Here is an 18621-nt window from a genome sequence, read left to right as displayed (position 1 = left end):
CGCTGTAGATAATCCTCCAGCTTCCCGTGTTTCAAGTCCCTTACAACAATAGAAAGATTTTAATTTCAGGGAGTGTTAAATACCAAAAAATAAATCCATATTTGTGTTTCTTATTTACTTCAAAGGGAATTAATACTTTCCCTCCTCTGCTCAGGTTGTTAAGAAAAAGCAATTAGCTTTGCCCACAAAGGCAAAAGAGAGAGGATAAATAAGAGGTAAGATTGATTGGGAGGTTACTTGATTAACGGTCTATCTCATGCTAGAGTTCAGAGAGTCAGTACAAGGGCATACTCCAAATTATCTTTCTGTTTCTATCAGCAGGACTGCAGTGTGCTGTCTGAATGGTCTCTGAAGTATACCTAGTTGGCATACTTGCTCAAAGACAAACAGGCCTATGGATCACTCATTTGAAGAAATGTCAACTTAAGCCTGCAAACTAGGTACAGAAAAATGAACAATCTCCAAATCATGTTTTGACAATTACCTAAGAATAGTGCTTCAATGTAAATTAAGGCCACCTTCAAGCATCTCTCCCCATTCCCATCACAATCAAATTCATCTACTGTTTTAGCACATCACAACTTGAAGTTTTCTACAAATTCTTAGGTAAGCATCACTGTCAATTACTGGAAATTCACTGTTATATACATCACAGGAGCTACATTTGTAACCAAGTTTGCATGTTTTAACATTAAATGTCTACACCTTAAAAGAAACACTGCCAGTTTAAAATACATAAGCTGTGGCTGACAGCTTCACAGCCAAGCCAACTCATCACAGCTGCAGGTTAAGAGGAAGATAAGAACAGTGAGGTTCAAAACAAATGAAAACAAGATATCCCAAACCCAGCGGTGAGACTAGCTTTCATATACTGAACAGGCACTGACATAAAGGTATTATTTATTATGTAACAAGGGGAGGGAACCATCCTTTTCTGACAGCATTAGACTTATGACACAGGTCCTGATGTTTTAGCTAAATTAAACGTGGTAATACAAGATGGAAGTCATGTAAGCTTGTTTTACTGTGAGGCAGGTACTTATACATTTGTTTTCCGTGTATCAATGATTTATTTAAAGTATCCCAGTCAAAAGATAGCTATCTACCAGACAAAACCAGGAAACAGACTAAAAAGCAAGTATAAAAATAGAACACTTATTTACAGTTAATTAAAAAATAAAATGGTAGCTGGTAACACCAACAAAGCATTTTTCCACATCCGTTTCTGCTCTGTTTTAAATCTACTGCGAAACAGAAGAGGATCTCTTCCCTGACAACATAAAAGTTATTTAACATATAGCACTGTAACCTGCAGGTTTGTGTTCTGTTTTGCGAGCTACAGCATATAAAAATGGCACAAAGGCAGGACATCTGGCAGGCCAATGTTTTGATCCAACTTTGCATCAATGCATCACTATATACAGAGACCGAGAATAACCATGAAGTTATGGCTCAGTAGACAACTAGACATATTTCAAAGCAGGGATCTGCAGTGGATATATCTTAGTTCAGTGATCTCAAAGGAGGCTTAAATTTGGGAAGAAACTGTTCCGTCATATCCTCTATTTTGTTCTTCTCAACTGTAGCTGCAGATTTGTTCTCTTTATCCTTTTTGTGACTCCTTTTGTGCTGGGATTGAAAGAAAACGCCCAACGTTAAAAGAATAGAAATTAAAGACTACTTGCTCAAGTTTAACACAGTATATTCTACAGGATTTAAAAAAAAGTTGTGAGACTACACTAAATGGTAGTAGGTGACTTCAGACTACAGCACTATTATGGAACAATAATTTTCCTTCACTCTTACATAGACAGCTGTTTGGAATATCTGTGGAATTTACCTGGAAAAAGGGAATGCCACCATTTGCATGGCAGCATATGTTTGTATCCACTAAGGATTTGTCACTAGCAAGGCTTTCACTGGATTCTTGCAAGCCTTCCTCCTCTTCCAACAGGTCCTAAAACAGAAATTTTCAGAAGAGTGTAATGTCTGAATTTCCTAGGTAAATGTACTAAGCATGATCAGATCCATAAAAGACATAGCACTTCCATTTTTGAAAAACAGAAATTAAAGTCTCTAAATTATTAATGTTCCCTCTTATTTTTCCAATATACTGTTTTTGTCAAAAGCTCAGCACACATGACTCCAAGCACCCTGTAAAACACATTGGCTGCAACAGCTCTGAGGTTCTAGTCATCTCTCCACAATGGCAAGAAAAAGCTCCTAAAGATGTGAAATCTTCGTGAGTATCATTTGCCATTTATACACCTACCTGATCTGCATTATCCTCTACCTCCTTTGTCACACTGTTTAGTACAGCATCAAGCTTTGGTTGATTTTGCCTTAACTGCTCCAGTAGAAGTTCCCGGGGTTCTGTTCTCACGAGTGTAACTGGATAGAAGTAGTCTCTTCTCTGTGGAGTTGTCCCTTTAATGAAAGGCACTATTAAACTCTTTCAGCATTTGCTTTAATTACAGATCCTCAATCTTACATTAACTCAATACAGAAATCATGCTTTGTTCAGTCATCATTCTTTGCGTGCACCTTAAAAAAGGTGCAAGGCTGCTAGTTATGATATGTCCCCATTAACCTTCACTTATGAGTTCTACAACTCAAATTGCTTTCTGTAAGACCATTCTGTCCCCAACCTACTTTAAATACCTGTTGGAATATCCACTTTAAGATCCTCTTGCAGGAAACCATTAACCTGAGTCAGTCCGTGCTGTGCTTTCCCATTAAGTGCCAGCTTCTGCTCCAGAAGCATCTCCTGATCAACCTTTATCTGATCAAAGTGGCCATTTAATACCTTCTCCTCAGCAGCCTTCTGTCTACCAATATGGCCAGCAATTTCAGCTATTGCTTTATCACAGTTTTCTTCATTTTTCTGAAAACAAAACAAAAACCCCAATCAAAAACACCAAGTTAACAGGAAAAGTAAGGTTATGGCCTCCTTTCTAAGATGTGGTGCATGATTAGTGACATGACCTGAAACGAAACAACTGAGACCTCAAATTGAGAAGTTTCAGTGCAGGTTTTACACTCTCATTTCGAGAACTATCTTCAGAAGAGCGTCAGTTTCTTAGAAAGTATGATCATTTTAGAAAGCCACTCATAAGAATAAAGATGATGCTATCTGGTTCAGATCAGACTTCTCATGCCTCTATGCACAACCCTGCACAGAATGAGGCTATTCAAGTGAAAGTGAAAATCCTACAAGCACTAGAAGTTTTATGCATTTGTAGTAGAAAAGAAGGAAAATATGTTATTTTTAGCTGTTCCCACACTCCTGAAGTGTTCAGTACATATAACAGATACAGGGGGGTCTTAACTATTCAAAGGGTTTGCAATCTCAAGTTTTTCTTTCTGAAAGTTAGCAAAACGTTGTATTTGCCTATTTATTACCTATTAGAAAAATAAAACAAGGTAGGAAGTGAAGTTTGCAACGGAAACTAAAAAAATTCTGAGATAAGAGGCCAGAACTAGTAGATACTAAAAAGAATGCTTTCTCACATAATCTTAATCCATTTGACCAATAAAGTCATTCACATTCTCCAGAATATAGTCTGTATTTGATCATTGTGCAAATCTCCCAGGGACATTACTGATAGATAAAGCTTTACAATTAGAGACTGTAAACTACTAAAAAGATGTAAAAAACCCAAATTACAAATGGAAGTTACCCGCATGGGATTAATCAAAATACAATTTTTTGGAGGTTATTTGCACTTTAAGTTCAAAGTCTTCCTCTCATTTTAAGCTTTTGATTTTGTCTAATTGCATCTATTTAAGCTGAATAACACAACTCTGCTGTGATCAAAACCCCACAATTTTGTTCTGACTATAAGAGAGAACCTTTTTTCCCCTACAAATTCTACTGTAAATGTCTGACTCAAAATGTTGTATTATAGTACAAACGACTACAGGTACCTTTTGTAAACAGTGAAGTTGCTGTTTCCCATCACTGAAGGACAATAGCTGCTGATTGGTAAAGTCAACTATCTGAGCAGCTGTAAATTCACCCCATTTATCAGTATCCTGAGACACATTTTTGAGATTGCCGAGAAGTTGTTGACAGTGGTCAGTGGATTCTTCCAGCATCTTCTTGTTTTCAGCATTTATGATCCTGAGCTCTTGAGAGAAATTATCCAGAGATGCAATAAATTTGCTGTGATTGGAAGTTGTACTGCTGACTAGGTCTGTAGTTTTCCTGCAACAACATATTTGTAACAGTTCAGAGAATTTGAAAGGTGGATTTTGACACATTCTACACTTAGAAATACTTGAGACCGGAACCAGTGAAGCAGTGCAATTCTATCAAACCGGTCAATTATAATGTTGTTGCTCTATTTGGTAAATTTACAAATTGCAGCACTCTGAGCAGCAAGTTTGTTAAATCCCCTAAAAAAATCCCACCAAAACCCAACAACAAACTCCAAACACACACAAACTAAAAAGCAACTTTGGGAAGACCTTAGTTATTCAGTCTGCAACTGAATGAAGCATGCTGCAATAGCTACACTATTATACTTCAAGCTATGCCTTAACGGTATCAAGTTCTGAAGTCCAGCCACACTGAGGACATCAGCATATTGCTCCCAAAACCATGGTCTCTTAATTGCAATATGCTCAAGAGACAAGTTTGAGGAAAAGCCTTGTAGAGCTACCTTTTATTTTGGGGAAAGGTGAACTATGATCTACATTCTGTGGCAGAACTCAGGTCTAACATACAGGTCTTGTCCAGAAGACTCTATAAGCATATAAATATGAAGAGCATCTAATTTTGCAGTCCTCTTCATACAGTTTTATCTTGCATCAGTATGCACGAAAAGTAATCTGCTCCTTACAGGTGAACATTTTCTTGCACAGCAGTGATGGTGGTCTTCAGGCTTCCATTTTTTGCGAGTACATTAGTTAAGTTCTTCTGAGTCTCCTGAGCAAACAGGTCAAGCTGGCTTTGCAGTGAGGATATTAATTCAGCTGCGCTCTATTAGAGAAAAATGTCATAACATTTCACTGTTATTCTGCACTTTTTAACATTCTTAAGGATACTTGAATGCCTTCATTAAAAATGCAGCAAATAATAGAGCTTCTAAATAAAAAGAGTCATTCCAAAGCTGAACATATATATCTTCTCTACACAAAATTTGTATCTCCAGAAGGTATACATACTGGACATGCTCGGAGCAATAGTAAATTTTTTTGCTACCTTCCTATGCAAGCTTCTCAAAGCAGCCCAACAAAGGCTGAAAAGACTTAGGATCATCAAGTTACTGTCCTAACATTTCTTCTGAAACAAGTAAAACAGTCTGCTGCTACAGAGTTTAAATCAAAGCAAGAAATCACACTTGGTGTTAGGATTTCTTTTTACTCTAAGGATACCTTTGTATGTGCCAACCTCGCCATTTCCACTTCTTCTTTTAAATTCTCACAATCATTCTGAAGCTGAGCAAAGACACTGTCTGTTTCTTCCCGTAATCTTTTCAGAGTGAGAGAAAGATCTCCAAAGAAGGTATCCATTTCCTTTTTATGACCCTCCATCTTTGAAAAAAAGTTTTATTTAAAGTTAGATTTTTGTCTTCAGGTAAGAATGGGATACTTTTCCCTAGCATAATTTATACAGAAACAAACACTACCCCAAGGAAATTGTCAAAGGCACTAACAAAGTATTGTGCACAAAAGGTGGAAAATAACACCTAGAGCAATCTAAAGTCACAGCTTGGAACTTGGTGTGGGCTTTTCCAAACACAAAGTTTGGCACGTGAGGTAGACAAAATAGGAAGACACAGACAAGGCACTTGGTTAAGACAAGAGCAGGAAGCAAGAGCTGGTAAAAGCCACAGACTATTTGCCGTCTAAGTCTGAAAATCCATAAAAAGCCTCTAGACAAGGGGAGTTGAGTTCACATGAGTTGTAATTGACAGAAAGTGGAAATTTTTCAGGCAGGGCAACAGGTCACCAAGAACAAAAATTTCTTTTTGACAAAATGGAAAAAAAGGAACAAAAGAGTGAGGCCGCAGTTCTACATAAACATCATGAGACAGACTAGAACTAAAAATTGAAGCAAAGGACTTGAATCAAAGTGACTATGGATGGAAAAAGTTTGGTTTGACAGCAGGAGAAATTGGGAGTGATAAGACTTGTCTAAGTTGGTTATTTCAGATTTCTAAGATACAGGAGAGACTATACTGCGGATATTATCAAATATTTGTTACATATGGCTTTAAGCACCCTCATTTTGCCATTCCTCTGTGGCATTTAGGTGAGTAGTTGTGTCAACATATGTAACAAGCAAATACACCACACTCAGAAGCGGGAAAAAAGTCTGAAAGAAAGAGCTAAAAGGTAGAACTCATGGGACAGAATAAAAGAGAAAAGGCCAGACCAGAAGTGGAAACACTCTGACACACTGCAGAAAAAACACCACAGGGTTATCCGTAAAGCAAATAAAACAGAAGAGCACAAGGTAAGAGACAAGTTATTTGCATTACCTTGTCAGCCACAGCAGAATATTTCTTCATGTTACTCTGAAATTGATGGTTTAGCCCCAAAACAAATTCTACCATTGGTGTCAAGCTATTTAATGCTCTTCCTAATCCAGATGTATGTTCCTCCTAGGAACAGTGGTTAAAAAAAAATATTTGTAAGAATCTATCCATATACATATCCATCTACTCTACTATTACAGTATTTGCTATACAGTACATTACAGCTTGTGGTGGGGACATGGGAGGGGAAGTGGGGAGGAAGGGATATAATCACGGCCCAAGTGCCAAAGCAGAGACAGGTAGAGAGCATCCGAAAAAAAATCTGTGCAGTATTTACAGAGCCCCTTTTGATTGAGAACAGTTTCATACAATTAAGTAACATAGAGTATGTAAATTTACTAACAATTAATCTCAGCAGCTCAGCTTTACAATCAAGTGAGAGATTCTCATGTTGTGTTATTTTTTCAGACATGTGAGAAACTTCAGTAGACACCAACTCTTTAACAGAGGCAAAAGACGCTGATACAACTGATGCAAGAATATTAGCTGCTGAAGAGCTGGTGGACAGGAGGTCACCTACGAAAGAAATCAAGAAGCGTTACAAATTTTTTAACAAAGTTCCCCTGTAAGTTAGGAACTCTTTTTATTGCTTATCACCTTATTGCTTCCTACAGTACAGAAAGGCTGTTGATCATCCCTGATACATTATTCCACTTACAAGAACAGATCTGTTTTAGGAAACTGTTGCAAAAATTTAGGATGACATACTGACACAGGTATTACACTTACCTATAAAATTTGTGTAAGATGTCAACATCTGTTGCTGCTTCAAACTGTTTTCACTAACTGCATCTTGTATTTTGTTAAACAAAGCATTCATTTGTCCTGCAAATGTCTTTTGGACGATAGCATTGTGTTGATCAACAGCCTTCTTGCGGTCCAGTTTTGCATGGAGACTGGTTACATCTTTTGTAGTTTCTTCAACTGTACTAAGTAACTACAATGTTTTAAAGTTATTTTAGTCAGTTGTTTAAACAAGACGACAAGCATATATAATACAACAAAAAGCAACTAGCTCTGAGTTAAAGCAGAAGTTATCACCCTAGAAAGTCAGGTATTCCCTTGACATCAAATTACGACTGTTCTTAATCCTGATCTTATGTCATCTATAGTCTTAGAACACAGGAAAAAAAAATAACCAGAGACTATTTGTTCTGACTTTGAAATTAAAGCATTAATAAAGGACATCCTCAGTATTCAAGGAATTAAGATACCATTTATCACAGAATAGTAACCACAAAAATTCCTGACCACTTCAACTTTCTGGAAGACTTGGCAGTAAACGTATTCTTTAATAGTACTCAAGCAAGAGTTTTCCAGTACTAGTTCTGTGATAAATAATTTTGAATTTGAATTTATAGTGGATTCTTGGTTTTACAGTCAGTGTAAATAACTTCTGTATGCATTTCTCTCACACACACACACTCCACAACCCACATGCAAAAAACTAGGCATCCCCTCCCAACCTTACAGGAATCTGAGTAGAAAGAAATCTTCATGTTTACTAAAGATATAAGTTTCATCATTTTGCAGTTTAAATAGCAGGACACACTCTCTCCCTCCCCACATCATGTTTCTTTCAATAATTATGCCCAATCTACAAGCACAACAAAACCATACTCTACAATATAGAGGAGACAGCAATAGTTTCCATTATTTACTCAGGGAGTGTAAATTACTGCACACATCTCTGCAAAGCTTTTTGCTATTTTTCCACCTCAGTTATATTTAACTTTTTTCTAGGGTCAGCCATAAGTATCTAGTAAAGAAAGCTACCCATTCTGCAAGACAACTCATGACAATAGGTACTGCAAAGCACTGGAACTCTCATGACAAACTGGCCTGAAGGAAAGGTAGCTCCAGACCAACCAGCATGTTTAGCAGTCAACTGTCAATATTACCACAGAGAAAGCAATCTTAAGTTATATTATGATGAAAAGCTACTTGAGAGAGCACTAAGCCTAGTTTTCCCTCTTAAATTCAGCTTTTGTCACTCACATCATGCTTTAACAACAATTATTTCCCTGGACAGCCCATGAAACTCCTAAACATGGGAAGCTACTGTTAGTTAGGTGCAAGAACTGTGACAACCTTGCTAGCTGTGCCATGAAGTTTTTGTTCAGTGTTTTCCAAAACTGAAACCACATACTCTTCTTCAGCCAGATGAACCTTGGTTTCTTGCAGATCTTTTTGTGTTTCTTCTAGTTCTTTCTCTTTGATTTGCAGATCTATTTTACACTGTTCAAGTTCATTTTTACTAACTGTGAACAGTTCAGTGATCTAAAGTGGAAGACAAACATTAATAAGGCAACAGTGTTTTTAGTTAAGTTCAAGTATCCCTTCACATATCAATTTATGCCACAATACCAGAAGGCAAGTTGTCACCTACCAATGTACTTGCAGCTGTAAGGCTCAGTGGTCTTAAACCTAGACTACGGATCTGTATAGTCTCTGTATTCACTGAAAATTTCAAACCAACACCATTTTCACTGTAATAATCCCTTGCTTCCTCACTCAAACCACAAGACCAAACAATTGTTACAGCACAAGAAAAAAAGATCCCACTAAACAAACCTAAGCAGATAGAATGAAGAAGAGAATCAGTAAAACTGATTACACAGAGTAGTTACAGTCAACTTTTAAAGACGAACCTCCCATTTTCTGTGTAATTTGTTAACGGGAGCTCATCACCTTCTCTTCTCTCACTTGATTCTTTGCTCGTAAGCAGATATCTATCAGCTGAAATGATACCATTTTACAAGCAGACTTTTGCTGAAAACTCAAAGAAAATTAAAGTGGTAGACATTGAAACAGCTTTAAAAAATAAATATCGCATCCTGCAACTTCATACATGATATTTCACCTTTCTCACTTCAAGGATTAGGAAGCTTCTACTCCTGACTAATTAGGGAACTTCAAGGACAAAAACTCTACAGACTATTCTTGCTCAAACTTTTTTCCTCCTTCTCCAAAGCTTTCTTTCATTTTTTGCCAGATTTAAGCCACAGTTGAGAAACATCACTTACTCTTTTCACTTCTTCCTCCATGATACTGATTTTGTCAATATACTCTGTAATTTGTTCTTCCTGAACTGTTAGCTTTCCATTAAGGGCTCTCAAGGAAGGATGAAAACAAACAAACAAATCTATTAGTCAAGTAACAGCTGATTTCAAGATTATCTACTGGGTTTTATACCACATTATTTAGTAGTTTTGAAAAATAAGCATTGCTAACTTCTGTCTGAAAAGCAGGTAATTTTCACTTAATGCAGAAAGGATTTAAGACAATTTTCCACTGTAAACCTTCTATGTAAACTAGCCCTCTTACAGAGCGAAGTAAGTTATATCAAGTTTGCTCTCCTATATGAGCTTCCACTGCAAGAAAGGCTGCATGGTGTAAATCTGCATCCCAGCTATGCCTAGTAGTTCCACATATCAATAAAATCCTCAGTGCAAACCTGCTTTTTCAGGTTCTATCTGTGTAACAACTAATTTCTAAAGAACAAGTTGACCAGTCAGTTAAATTCTCCTGACTATCTTCAATTTTCTGGTGTGACAATAAATCTGAAGGCATTTCTGTATAAGGGTAGGTAACAGTATCTGAGATCTGTTGTTAGTAATTTTATAGAATTTTAAAGAATATAGAAATTTTAAAGACATACTCATAATTTTCAAGGGAAATATAGACTCCATTTTTTTCTCGTGCAGCAGCAAGGTCTCGCTTCAGACGCTCAATCTCTTCTGTATATTCCTGCATAAAGAAATAGTAACATGTGAACCTGAAAACTTCTGCTTCACTTTTAAGATTTAGCTTAACAGATACTTCACAAATATAGTACTCTATGGAAGTTTTGCATAAGCATGGGAGCAAAGTGCTTCACTCCTGTTCCAAATGAGCTCAGTATAGCACCAATTAAATTCATACCATTGGAGACACGTAGAGCATTGAAACCTCCCATTTGAATCATACTTGGTTGCACAAAACCGCTTACAATGGGAATCGTATCTTCTTTAGTAGCAGTCAGCTACTTTATATTGGCTCTGCATTCATACTTACTGGCAAGTTCACTTTATTTCAGGCACTTTCTAGGAAATGAAGCTAATACAGCAAGTCCAGAAAGAAATATCCAGTGTCATTTAGTAGCTCTCTGCTAACTTGTAAACAGGTAATCCATGCACAGAATCATAGCTAGTAGCTATGGAGCTTTAGTCCTAGCAACAGTTTCAGTATCTGCAAAGTGACTAATGCTGTACCAGTAGGGCAGCCTAGTTTGAAAGCATCAGTTCAGTGATCAAAATCGCCTCAGAAAAGCACTGCTACTAGTTACAGCTTCTCCACAACTTCATAATTCCTGTATAGCAAAACTAGAACCAAACTCAACCTGTAACTCATCTTATTAACATATATGTCTTACCTTAATAAGAGCTTTTTTTGTTAGCTTCTGATTAACTTCAGGCTTGTTCATTATATTCTTTGCTCTGTGGGCATATTCCAGTGTACTCAATGTTTCCTGTAATAAAGAGATGTAACACTAGGTCAATTGAGGAGTTAATTCATATCTTTGTATCAGTAGCAAAATGTATTATCTATTTTAGGAAAACATTTTCAGATTTAAATTTACCTCAAGATTTATAGATGCAGGAGAAACTGTGGCAATTATTGATGTTTTTGTTCGTCCTCCAAGAGAGTCTTGAAGGATTCTGGTGAGTTTAGATTCCCTGTAAGGAATATGTGGGGCTCTTTCTACTAGAGCAGTAATAACTCTTCCTAGTGTCAGGAGAGACTGATTGATATTTCCAGCTTCACGAGCTCTTTTGTCAACTGCCCCAGATCGACCAATGTTTTCACTTCCTGCAAGATCAACCTGAAAGTCAAGATGAAAGACATGCTTCTGTCTCAAATCACCCTGAAGAATGCTTGCCTCATAGTATTGAAGAACACAACACACATGAACTAGCTTATGAGCTGTTCAGGAGACACTGGGGTGACAACCAGGACTGACATCTCTCAGAGCGACAAATATAATTCATATCATTTTATGAAAAACAATGATTTTTCCCCTTATTGGAAAAAAAACCCACCTTAGATCCTCAAGAGAATGAGGTCAGATTATTCTAGTTCATCACTAAGAATGTCATCAATGACGTTTAGTTCAAATACTTACCAAGTTTAGCTTCCCAATTTTAACAAGTTCTTCTCCATCTATTGTCGTTTCTTTCATATGGATGGTAATCGAAAACACAGAGTGGGAACGGCTATAAAAGAATTCAGTTTCAGACCAACATCCCATTAAAGCCAAACAGTCTGCTTATGCTTACTACATGACACTGCTGTAAGTTAGATATCTGTGCTCTTTTTAGGGAAAACATTTGGCCCATTGTTTGGGACTTACACATTTTCAATACACAAAGTTATTCTACCAAGTATATTTTTGAATATGAGTATAACACACAAAACCAGTGATGAAGCAACTGGATGTCACTGGTCTCATTCAGTCCTGGTAACTTTTATCTTATTTCAAGCAAAACCAAAAGAAACACTTCAGTTTTGTTTACACTTGTATGTTCTCAACTCACAGACACATCAAGAAAACTGGCTTGTAGATTTTTGTAATCAATACACTAAGAACAGTTTTACAGAATGTGAGATTAAGAAACATTACTTTCTTTATTCAGGCTAAGAAAATCAGCAAGTAGCTGAAACCAATATTAAAAATTTAGAAGTTCAATTCAGTTTTCATACAGTAGTACAGTTTAACACTATTTTAGCTTGAGCTTATTCCTTTAGTAGTATTTTACAATAGGAAGCTGACATATATGGAAAATCATAGACACCAAATTACACCAGTTTGACCATGGGTAAAGCAACAGTTCAGGCAAAATGGATTCCCTAAATTCCCTGTAATTTCAGATGAAATTACTTTTGTGTTCTAATCTGCAGTAGCCAAATACCCTCTCCCTTGCACCAGTAGACAGATGTGCTCAGTATATCTTCAATTTAAAACATGACATGGGCAGGGCATTCCTTCCTTATTGTAACACTGGATCACTATTTGTTCACAGTGATACAGCTATCACATCTGCAGCTCAAGAATGAGAAACCAGTAACAAACAATATTTTTGACCAAGGCATCTCTACTAGATTCTGACGCCAAGCTGCAATCACATGAAGTAGCCTGCATTGCCATACAAAAAACCCCTCAACCTTATCCCCAACTTCCGCAATCCACTTTGCAAGTTTTCAGAAGCTGGGGTTTGAAAAGAGGGTGTTGTGTTGACCTGTAAAACAGATCTTAGTAGTATTTTGAAATTCCAACTTCAGTAACAAATCCTAATATACCATTTTCTGCTGCTGGTGAGGAAAGGACACTCGAGACACTTACATCAGGTTTTCATTTAGTAAACAGGATTGGCAAAAACACCCAACCACCCATAACCACTAAAACAAAGACAATCTACCCATCTAATACAGGTATATCAGCTAAACGTCTTCTAAACTTGAAAGGACTATAACCACCTTTTTGAAGGTGTATCATATCTACTGCAGAGAATATTTATCTGTATGCTAGTACATACAATGTATTTCAGTTACATATCTGTTAGACTTTTGTCTTCTGTTTTCATGGGCATAGAAAGCTTTGAAGAAGTTAACTGCTTAACTCTAAGTTTTAATTAAATTCCAATATTCTAGATGCCAGATTAAGAACACACTGCTACTTTTATCTCCACTACCGTTAGATGGAATGCCAGGGCTACTGTTTCACTGCGTATTAACAAGCGATATATTCATAACAAAGCCTGCAAACGCTAAACAAGAGAAGCTTATGTAAAAAAGTCATTCAGAGAGAAAGAGCTTGCCCATTTTTAAGAGGAGATGCATTCAGATTTTATAATGCCCCTTCATACACCTATTAGAATCACCCCACAGGATGTGATAAGAAGTTCTAACTATGGCTTTCTAACCCACATTTGGCAATCTGAACTGCGATGCACAATCTCAAAATCACGCCAGGTTTGCACTAGCTTCAACATCTTTGGTACAATCCTGTTTAATAAAATAAGAACAGAAAGTTTCTGAAATGGGCAAGATTTGTACCTGGAATAAGCGTTCATGTAAGTAGCTGCAGTTGTTCTTTTTGCTGCACCCCTTTCCAGGATTTGGTAGACTTCGTTTTTGTTGTGTACAGTTATTTCTTCCAAGCCTTTAATAACGACACCCCTCTGTCAGAAAATAACGCATGCTTATTATACATCTCTCACCAATCTTGAAAGCCTCAAGATAACAAATTTTGGAAGACGGCACTAACCTTGTTTCGAGGGTCATCAAACATCTGCAGTCTTTCTCCAACATCAGGAGTAGGATTCAGAAGATCAAAAAGCTCCTCATTATAGATTTCCAAAAGAGAGACTTTCACCGAAAATTCGGTACCATTCTCTGTGAGTTTTTCAAATATTTGATGCAATGTACGGGGTATTATACCTGCTAGTGGATCCTATAAATTAAAGTGAAGATATTTGGGGGTGGAGGGTGGAATTTCAGCTCAATAGTCTCATTTGATATAAGCAAGAATACCTTGGACAAAGATCATCTTCCACATAAAGATCACCAAGACTTGTATGATTGCACTAAAAATGTAAAGTTTCACTTTTCACATAAATGAATGAGACCACTTGTTAATTTACAAACATAAAAGAAAAGTCAGCTTCAGGATTAGAAAGGCATCAACTTTAAGTTTTCTTTAGCCTTCTGCAATTTCCAACTTTGAACTAGTACAGACAAGAGAAATTTCAGGAGTGAAAATATACCTCTTCCCAAGTATATTGTTCATTGGGTGACCGCTCCCCTTCCATTGTGAAGGTCTTACCAGTACCAGTTTGGCCATAACTGTGAGAACAAAAAAAAATCAGAATGTAAACAAGAAGCTAAAATTCAAATAAAATTTCCTAATGATAATTATTGGCTGACTCACGCAAACACTGTACAGTTGTAGCCCATAATAACTTCATCCAAAATAGGACACACAACACTCCGGTACACATCAATCTGCTTTGCCTGAGCTCCAAAGACCTGTACAAGGCAAGGACAACACATCCCATTTATCTGTACAGCAATCAGACCACATTAGATAAATGTACTAGCTTGTTTCTAGAAGTCCCCAACTTGGCAAGCAGTTACCATATCAAATGTGTAAGTCTTCCGTGATGTCTTATCTGTCACTCCTCCAGTGCGGACACTAACTTCCTTTCTTGATTGGTCACAGTCTACAACAGCATAGGAGCTTGCTTTACGTTCTGAGGCATTAAAAGGCCTAAAAATACAGGAGTTAAGAATATCAGATTGGCATCATTGCTAACAAGAACATAAACTGACAAAGCAGCAATATCACTCATTTTAAGGATCCACAATAGTATAATTGGGTAAAAGGAACATAAAGCTTTTAACTGAATGTGTTTAATAATTGTTTAAGGAAAAACTGCTGCAATTTGGCAGTTTCCAGACCTTGTTTCTCCTTCCACCCACTGTGGGACAATTGAAGTTATCTATAGCTATTAGTTTGTTTACATACAGTTTTTTAAGAAGTCCATAAACCCTTCTAAGACCTTTTGGATGCACACACAGCTAAGTTGCATTAGAAAACGTTCAGTTGCAGGGGCGTGGAAGATTAAACATACCAAATAAGAGCCTTCAAAAAAGGAAAAACTTAGAGATGAAAGCTAAGGCAATAGTGAACCAATCTAATTAACTTTAAAAGCTTCCTCTTTTATTTTTCATTTGCACAAGCAATGAAGCCTACAGCTCACACTGATGACAACACTCTAAAGCACCAGAAATACTAATAGAGCCTACCAATAGCAGAACAGTAGACGGCAACACCGGAACTTTTATAATGCTGATACATTTGAACAGAATTAGCAAACTGTGAATAGAATTTCATAAGATAGACAAAACATGGGATTTTGGGGCTAAGGAGTCCACATACCTTTATACCCTGATTGAGTTTTGAATAAAGTTTAATAGAAGTGTAATAAAAGTTTTGAAGCTTGATGGTGAGCATTTTCTTTCATCGCTAAGTTAATTTAACCTGGCATACTCAATTTTCTTTGAAGGGGAATTTCCAACAATTTCTCCCCAAAAGCACAGAAATTATTATGGGCTGGAAACTGAAAGGATAAAATGCTATTTTATTACTCCCTTAGTAGTGCTACTGCACTGAATGTCTATGCTACCTATATAGTTGACCTGAACAGTCATCTTGGAAATAGAATTTCTACAACCTTAGTAATCTTCAAAATATTTTAACAGTGGAGGCACTTCAGATGCTGTCTCTTCAAATTATAATGTAAAAAAAACCCAAACAACAAAAACCCACAAGCACATGGCATCTCGAGTTTCCCAACTCCTGGGGCTGATACTTCTTCCTCAACATAGCACACTGAGGCTGAAGTGTTAGATTCTAAACAGACCACTAGACACTTTGGTGCAAGACTGACTGGTGACAACAGATGATCACTAAAATCTTGTTGACAGGGGCAAGTTACAGCTTTAGTTTTGTGACTTTTAAAACAGGCGGAGGCTGAACAATAAATATATTCTGCTCTGCAATGATAGAGCAGTGAACCAGTCAAGTGCAGGAGCCTCACGTTACGATAGCCCACAACTGTAAGCTCAGAAGAACAACAGTTCAGTTACGCTGGAGCATACATGCAGATCATCACCACGTGCCACTAGACAAGTGGCACCCTGGTATGCCGTGGTGACGTTTGTTCACAGATTCGTCCCCCTAGGTATGAAGCATCTCAACATGCATATTAACAAGGCTAATGCATTTTGACTTTCCAAATTCATGTTTTAAAGCATAGCGAACATTTTGCTTGAAAACTTTTTTGATAAACTCAACCGCATCAGATTTGGGAAGAAAATTTGGAAGCAAACTAATATAATTGCATCTGTTCACCTATCTGCAAGATAAGGAGAACCTGACTGAGGCAGAAGAAAAAGGAAAGGTGGAAGGAACATTCACTGGCTCAGACACCGAAGCTCTATTAAAGAAAAGCTGTACAAGAGGCAAGCGCAGGGGTGAGCTAGAAAGTGTTTAGAAGTTAGAGACTAAATCTCGACGTAGACTTAGTCTGAGTTGCAGCAAAAGCAAAACACTACACCGTGGACAATCCTGGTGCTGCTGTCATATTGAGCGTTATATTTAATTAAAATATATACTGATACTTAGTGAGGCTATTGCAGAACAATTGAGATTAATTAAATGAAAAAGAAAACAATTGCTCTCGCCAGTGTTTCAAACTCAATTGCTTCAATAAAGTTATGATTCTTTTGCAATAGCCTTGATTTACATCAACACTTTCACCAATCTCGTAACATTTGTTTCAGCAGCTTTTTAGTTGTGTGGCAAAAGTAAGAGGAATTGACTTTTACTTTCTATTTTCATTGTGCATCTGCAAAAGTAGAAATTCCAAGCCGGAGGATACAATGGCTGCAAAAGGCTAACATTTGCAGCTCTGGCTCAAAAAAAACTTCCAAAGGTATTTTGAACGCTATTACCCATTAACAGTATTACAGTTTTAACAAGCAACACTTTAAGAACACTTCAGATACAGTATCAGCGAGCAAGTCTTTAAAGTCACCTCAAAATAACAAAGAGAAACTAATTTTATGGCACATGTAATCTGCGATATCATACCAAAAAATAAATTCATCTCATCAACCAAGGTCATTAGTCATTATTATTTAAGATGATGATCCCCATGGCTTTTTGTCCGAATTCGGAGTCTGCATCACGAGTTACACGAAAGACATGTGAAGGTGGGTGCAGCAAAAATACTAGCTGTTAAATCACGGCGGCTTCCCACAGCAGCTCATAGAGGATAAAAGTTCAGTTCGATTTTTTTTTTTTGTGTTGAATACCAGTCGTACCCTCATCTAGCTCTTCCTAACCTTCATACATAGCTTCGCACCAGGGGTGCACCGAATCAAGTGCAGAGATCGCAACTTTTTGCCGTTTTAAGCCGCAAGAGGTTATTCCCAGCAGCGTTAACTCTGCGGAAGCGACTGCCCGCCCGCACGCGCTGAACAGCTCGGACGGGCGTTTTAAGGCGCGGTGAGGAGCGCCGTCCGGACGCAGCGGCGGCTCTCCGATAATGAGGCACTGGCGGAGATATCCCGCCGTTCCCTCTTCCCGGGGCCGCCGAGCACCAGCTCGGCAGAGCCCCGTCAGCCCCTGGCACGGGGCAGCGGCCTCGGCCCGCCGGGCTCCCCAGGGGACGGGCGCAGCAACCGCGCCAGGTCCAGAGGGAGCTCCCCGGCTCCCCGCGGGCCCCTAATGCCGGTCGACCTCCGACGCTCGCCCAGAACGGGGTGTGTGTGTGTGTGTGTGTGTGTGTGTGTGTGTGCCGCCGCGCCTACCTGCACCGCACCACCACCTGGATATTCTTGCCCTTCTCCTCCTTCTTAGCGCCACCGCCGCCCTGGAAGTTGAGGGAGGCCATGGCGGGCCGCAGCGCCAAACCACCGGCGGAGAGAGAGGCGAAGCGCTGCCCACGTTGCTCCGGAGCGCCGGCCAACCGCTGCCGCTTGCCTCAGCCGCCGCCGCGCTCCGGCCAGGGGCGCGCGCTCCGCCGCCGACTTTGAACCACGCGCCTCCCCGCGGCCCGGCCAATTGGCGGCAGCCCGCGGGGCACCATGGGACCGATGTTCAAATTCTGGTGGTGACGCGCTGGCACGGCGGAAGCGGGGGGTACCCCCCCCCCCCCCCCCCCGCTGCACGCTGGGGGCTGTAGTACCTGGTCGGTGATAGTCACGTGACCGAGCGGGGGTGGGGCGGGCCGGCAGCAGCGGCGCGGGCGTCACGGCAAAGCAGTGACGCAAATGAGAGCGTACGGGTGGCGGGATGACAGAGGAAGGCGGATCCCGCGGCGCGGGACGAGGCGGGCCGGGGGAGGTGCAGCTGCGTTGCGGCGTCTGACCTGGTCCCCGGAGGCCCGGTGCTGCCGCGCTGTGACGTTCTACTTGATGTCAAACGGGAACCCGCCGGGCAGCTATTTTTTGCGCGTACGGCGCGCGG

General features: G+C 39.1%; 1 protein-coding gene across 1 annotated transcript; it reads right to left on the bottom strand.

The window, feature by feature from the left end:
- Positions 1 to 1435: 1435 nt before the first annotated feature.
- KIF11 (kinesin family member 11) lies at positions 1436 to 18046 on the bottom strand. The gene is made up of 22 exons (XM_086466904.1): positions 17964 to 18046; positions 14721 to 14853; positions 14515 to 14612; positions 14351 to 14429; positions 13852 to 14037; positions 13641 to 13765; positions 11710 to 11800; positions 11167 to 11409; positions 10960 to 11055; positions 10207 to 10295; positions 9572 to 9659; positions 8637 to 8825; positions 7275 to 7482; positions 6889 to 7061; positions 6489 to 6611; positions 5380 to 5538; positions 4845 to 4984; positions 3928 to 4207; positions 2662 to 2884; positions 2273 to 2427; positions 1841 to 1957; positions 1436 to 1629 (listed from the first exon to the last, which is right to left on the bottom strand). The coding sequence occupies exons 1-22, from the start codon at positions 18044 to 18046 to the stop codon at positions 1504 to 1506; spliced, it is 3204 nt and encodes a 1067-aa protein (XP_086323030.1). The 3' UTR covers positions 1436 to 1503.
- Positions 18047 to 18621: the final 575 nt, after the last annotated feature.

The sequence above is a fragment of the Leptosomus discolor genome, chromosome 6 (assembly GCF_034619465.1).
Source record: "Leptosomus discolor isolate bLepDis1 chromosome 6, bLepDis1.hap2, whole genome shotgun sequence".
NCBI classification, from domain to species: domain Eukaryota; kingdom Metazoa; phylum Chordata; class Aves; order Leptosomiformes; family Leptosomidae; genus Leptosomus; species Leptosomus discolor.
The sequence above is the reverse complement of the archived record's forward strand: the minus strand, read 5'-3'. Positions and strand labels throughout refer to the sequence as shown.